Source organism: Pteropus vampyrus, unplaced genomic scaffold (assembly GCF_000151845.1).
Source record: "Pteropus vampyrus isolate Shadow unplaced genomic scaffold, Pvam_2.0 Scaffold10, whole genome shotgun sequence".
NCBI classification, from domain to species: domain Eukaryota; kingdom Metazoa; phylum Chordata; class Mammalia; order Chiroptera; family Pteropodidae; genus Pteropus; species Pteropus vampyrus.
This window is the reverse complement of record NW_011888791.1, coordinates 7,574,485-7,579,607: the sequence shown is the minus strand read 5'-3', so window position 1 is coordinate 7,579,607 and position 5,123 is coordinate 7,574,485. Positions and strand designations below refer to the sequence as shown.

Below are 5,123 nucleotides of genomic sequence, written 5' to 3'. Positions count from 1 at the left end.
CCATTGTCCATGTCCCTGAGTCTCTGTCCTGTTCTTTTGTTGCTTTTAGGTTTATATCCCACATATAAGTGATATCATGTGATTTTCAACTTTTTCAGTCTGGCTTATTTCGCTTAGCATGATTATCTTGAGGTCCATCCAGATTGTCACAAATGGCAGTATTTCATCTCTTCTTATGGCTAGTATTCCATTGTATATATGTACCACAGCTTCTTTAGCCAATCATCTATCGTAGGACACTTCGGTTGCTTCCATGTCCTGGCTATCGTGAATAGTGCTGCTATGAACATCAGTGTGCAAATATCTTTTTGGATATGGGTTTAGTCTTGGTTATTCAGTAAGGAAGTCGGATCAATGTAATCATCTTAGTTTGAGGACTCAATCGTTTTGCATAGGGCTGTACCATTGCAGTTCCACCAGCAGTATGAGGTTCGTTTTCACATCCTTTCCAACATTTTTTTAACTCTTTTAAATCCTCTGTTTAACTTACAGAATGAGGCAAGTAATTCCAAGAAGATTGGTCTTATCAGAAAGAAGAATTAAATTATGGACAACTTTATAGATTAAAAGACAGTGATTTAATTAAGGAAATAACATTGCTCAAGTTCAGTTTCTATCTTACAAAATGAGGAAACAAATCAGTAAGTTAAATATGTTTTCATACACTGTTATAGTGATGATACAGTAGCTTTGGAGTAAAGAGAATGCTCATGATCAGAATGTCAACTTAAAAAATTAAGAATGTAAACAGTTTAAAAAATAATATTAAGTCTAAATTTGTAAAACTTCTAATTTTCTTATATTTATTATATATATATTTTTTATACTACTGTAATATATTTTTATATTTTTATAAGTTCTGCCTTTTCTTCATGACTTTCTACCATATGAAAATTTCTGTATAGGTATAATTTACACAATTGTTTCATTACTCTGCAGTATACCATAGTTTGACAATATCACTGTTATTTTTTGGAATTCTTTATATAACTAACATAAAATTATACTGTCACAAGCATCTTCGTAAAAACATTTTATTTTTTGTTTTGAAATTATAGTAAAACTTTAATTTGGATGTTAGTATTTATTTTGTTTTATGAATAAATTATTGATGAACTTAATGAAAGTCAAAATAAATTGTTAAAGGTTGTTTATGTGTTTAAAGAGTGGGAAAAACACCTCAGGAAAGATTCCTTTTAGAAGGTTTATAGTGCTTGAAATATACGGTTATTTAGAATTTGTATTTTATTCACTTACAGGGAAAGTAAGCCATGTCAGCAGGCATGAAGAATTGGGATTACTATCACTGGGAGACTGTGAATGCCTCCATATTAGATTATAGGATATAAATCAAGCAAAATAGTAGTTTTGAAACCGTACATTTTCTTAAATATTTGCTCTTAACATGGAACTATATAAACAGGAATATGGTCAAGTCGTAACTCATATGTCATTTATTTTAAAAATGTATTTAAAAGTCATCTTTATACTTTATGAAATTATTTTCTTTTTTCTCCTGAGAGTTTAGTTGCAAGTACCTAAATGAATTCAAATTATTTATGTTGAGCTGATTGTGTATTGTGTTTTTTAATTTGTGAAATCAGAGTATACGTGTTTTATCATTTTTATTATTTTTAAAATCCTTAATCAAGATTCAAGAACCAACCATTGGAATTCATCAACTCTCTCTTTCTGAATGGAGACTGTGGCAGGATCATCCTTTTCCTACATATCAAGTTGATCATTCAGATCGATGCCACCATTTTATAAGCATTATGCAAATGATAGAAGGAATGAGACATGAAGAGGTAGGGTTTTATTGTAACTTTCTTTTGCTGTTATGATGCTGAAACTATAATATTTAATCTTTATCCTTAATTTGAAGTCATTATTACAAGAAACAAGTATTACAAATAATTATAGCTAGAATATTTTGTTTTTCTGTATAGGATCCAGATTTCTGCCTTAAGTACGCTTAATTAAAAGAATATTATCTGTAAATATTGATAGACTAGAGTTAAATTTTAATATACATAACGATTTAAATAAACTGTAAAGATTCTCGTTAGATGCGATTTATTGAAATATTCTCTATTACATAGGTCATTTATTTGGTATGTCTCTTATATCCTGGTGGTAGGTTAGAAAATTATTTATTCCTTCAGCAGTTTCTTGATTATTCTTCCTTGAGAAAGTCAGAATGATGACCCTATTATGAAAGTGAAGCCCAAAATGCCTGGGTTAGAATCCCAACACTACCTCTACTAATTGTGCATCTGTTCATTACTTAACCTCTTTGTGCCTCAGTTTCATCTGTAAAATGGGGATGATGATGAAACCTTCGTAGGGTTGTTGTGAGGATTAAATGACTTAATACGTGTAAAGCACTTAGAATATTAAATGACACATAGTAAGTACTCTGTAGATTGTAGCTGGAATTTTTCTTACTAGTTATTGTTTACAAATACATGTACATAAAGGAATTAGTTGTGAATCTAAGCAAAACTTGTGCCATCAAATTAACACATTTATTTGGTGTCCTCTATATGTCATTATCTGTTCCAGGCCCTGTGGCTGCATCAGTGAAAAAGCCAGATAAAATACTTTGTGTGTGGGAGCATATACGCTACCAGAGAGACAGACATTCTCACATTAATATTTATTGATTTATTATTCAAACAGTAGAGAGTTAACTGCTTAAGTTCCTGAATAGTAAAGGGATCTTGACTAGAGCAGCTTTCATGGGAAGGAGGGACGGATGAGCCAGGAGTGGTGGGGACTGTAGTTTTAGATTTAGAGATAAATAAGTCTTAGAATTTCACTATAAGGCTTCTTGGTTGGGAAGTTTGTTAAAAATAGAATTTCTAGCCTGGAGCCTAATGAACATACAAGTACCACTATTTTAGGTGTTGTAAAAGCTGTTCTTAGTTTACCTTCATCAAGAGAGTAAATTTAACATATGTATTTATGCTTTTCTTTTATATACATATAAATTTCTTAAATATTTTTAGAAAATTAAAATATTGTTCAGTTAAATTTTAGAAATGAAAAAACTTAGTGTTTATAACCTTATGTATTCATTTTGTTCTTTCTACAAATAGTTATCATGGGTCATCCATGTATTAAGTACTGAGGATACAAAAGTATTAACTGATTAAAAAAATGTATGATAATTTCATAGTAGTATCATTTATAATTTTGTTTATCAGAATAATTTTTAAGTTTTAAAAGAAAATCATTTAATGTAATATTGTTTAGAAAATATTTTAACATAGAGTAAAACTCATCTCTTAGAATTGGCTTTTTTTTTAAATGCCAGTTTATTTATTATTTTTTCATACATAATTTTTCATACATAATTTTTTTTAACATTTTGTTTTTTTATTTTCCCCCTCCCAAAATTGGCTTTTTTGTTTTGTTTTCTGTGACTTTTTCATTTTCCTTCTTTATAGGGAGAATGCAGCTATGAATTGGAAATTAAATCTTACTTACAAATGGAAGATGTTCACTTGACATTTAGTGATTCTAGGAGCAAATACAATCATCTTGCAAATGGCACCTTTACTAGTAACAAGAAATCTTCATTTACAAAGAATACAAATCAAGGCAGTTCACTCTCAGTGACAGAATCTGATGAAGAATGTGCTGAAATTTTTAAACAAACTCATATCAAACCTACTAAAATTGTTTCTCTAAAGAAAAAATCTTCTAAAGAACCGAAGAAAAATCAGCCTAAAAAAGAAAACAATGATATTGTCATGGATTCTTTAGATACCGATGGCAATTCTACTGTTGAAAATATTTTTCGGGTAGACCTAAATGATAAAAGGGCTTCGGATACAGATGAAGTTGCTGCCATATGTACTGTCAGTGAAAATGTTAATCAGCCATGTGGATTATTAACAGAATATCAGTTTACAAATAAATCTGCTAGTTCATTTGCTGGAAATTTTTTAGATTCTGGTTATAACAGTTTCAGTGATGAGAAGTCTGTTTTATCTAGCTTATTTCTTCCATTTGAGGAAGAGCTTTGTAGAGCTAGAACAGATGACCAATTTTATTGTCATTCATTAACAAAAGAGGTTCTCACTAATGTAGAGAGATTTTTATCTCATTCTCCTCCACCTCTCAGTGGACTCTCAAATTTGGAATTTGACATTGCTAAGGGTTCTGCTCTTGAAAATTTGCTTTACCTACCCTACACAGAGTATTTACAAAATGATAAAACTACCTGTTTGATACCACATTCAGCTATAAATTCTCAACAGAATTTAGAATTGAATTCAATTAAATTTATTAATCATCCTGAAAAAAGTTGCCTTTATAGTAAAACTAATGATAAGATTTCTGATGAACCAAGCTTCTGTGACTATGATGATAAAGTATGTAAAGATACTAAAAATGAAAAGTTAGTATCCAACAATCATACTCAAATAAACATAGGCCCTCCAAAGTATTTTGTTGAAAACAATCGCAGTGTTGATAACAATGGCCTCCCAACATTGCTCACTGATCAGGATGAAAGTTTACTACTATTTGAAGATGATGTAAGCCTTTCTCCCTCAAATAGTAAATGCAAATCCTTATGTCTGTCAGACAAAATTGGTATAAGTGAGATGACACTGGTCTCTCAATTCTTAATTTCTGATGAACTTTTGTTAGACAATAATTCTGAACCCCAAGATCAAATTATCTGTGATACTAATTATTGGAAATCTCATGGAGATTTGACAGGTGTAGGTGAGGAAAAACTGAAGAATGATGAATATGTTTTTGACTGCTCTAAGAACTTATTTTCTGTTACCTTTGATTTAGGATTTTGTAGTCCAGATTCTGATGATGAAATAGTGGAACATGCATCAGCTACAAATAAGAATAAATTTTTAGATGACCCATCTGAAAGGTGTTTTGTTATTAAGGAGATAAGTGATGCAAATTATGTTTCAAATCAATCAGTAATACCAGGAGATCATGCTGATAGTTCTACAAGTAAAACCATTATTATCCCATCCAGTGAAGATAAACAGAGTTCTACTTCTGCACATTTTCCATTGAGTACAGCAAAAAATAAGCAATTTATGTCTCCTGGATATACTCAGTTCTTTTTGCCAGTAGGAGAAAAA

The 5,123-nt window shown here is 30.5% G+C and overlaps 1 protein-coding gene across 1 annotated transcript; it reads left to right on the top strand.

Moving 5' to 3' along the window:
- Nucleotides 1–558: 558 nt before the first annotated feature.
- Nucleotides 559–5,120, top strand: LOC111730352 (Fanconi anemia group M protein-like; the record flags this gene model as incomplete). Its single annotated transcript, XM_023521614.1, has 3 exons — nt 559–641; nt 1,653–1,808; nt 3,453–5,120. Coding segments are annotated over exons 2-3 (1,701 nt in total), but the record flags the coding sequence as incomplete, so codon positions are not given.
- Nucleotides 5,121–5,123: the final 3 nt, after the last annotated feature.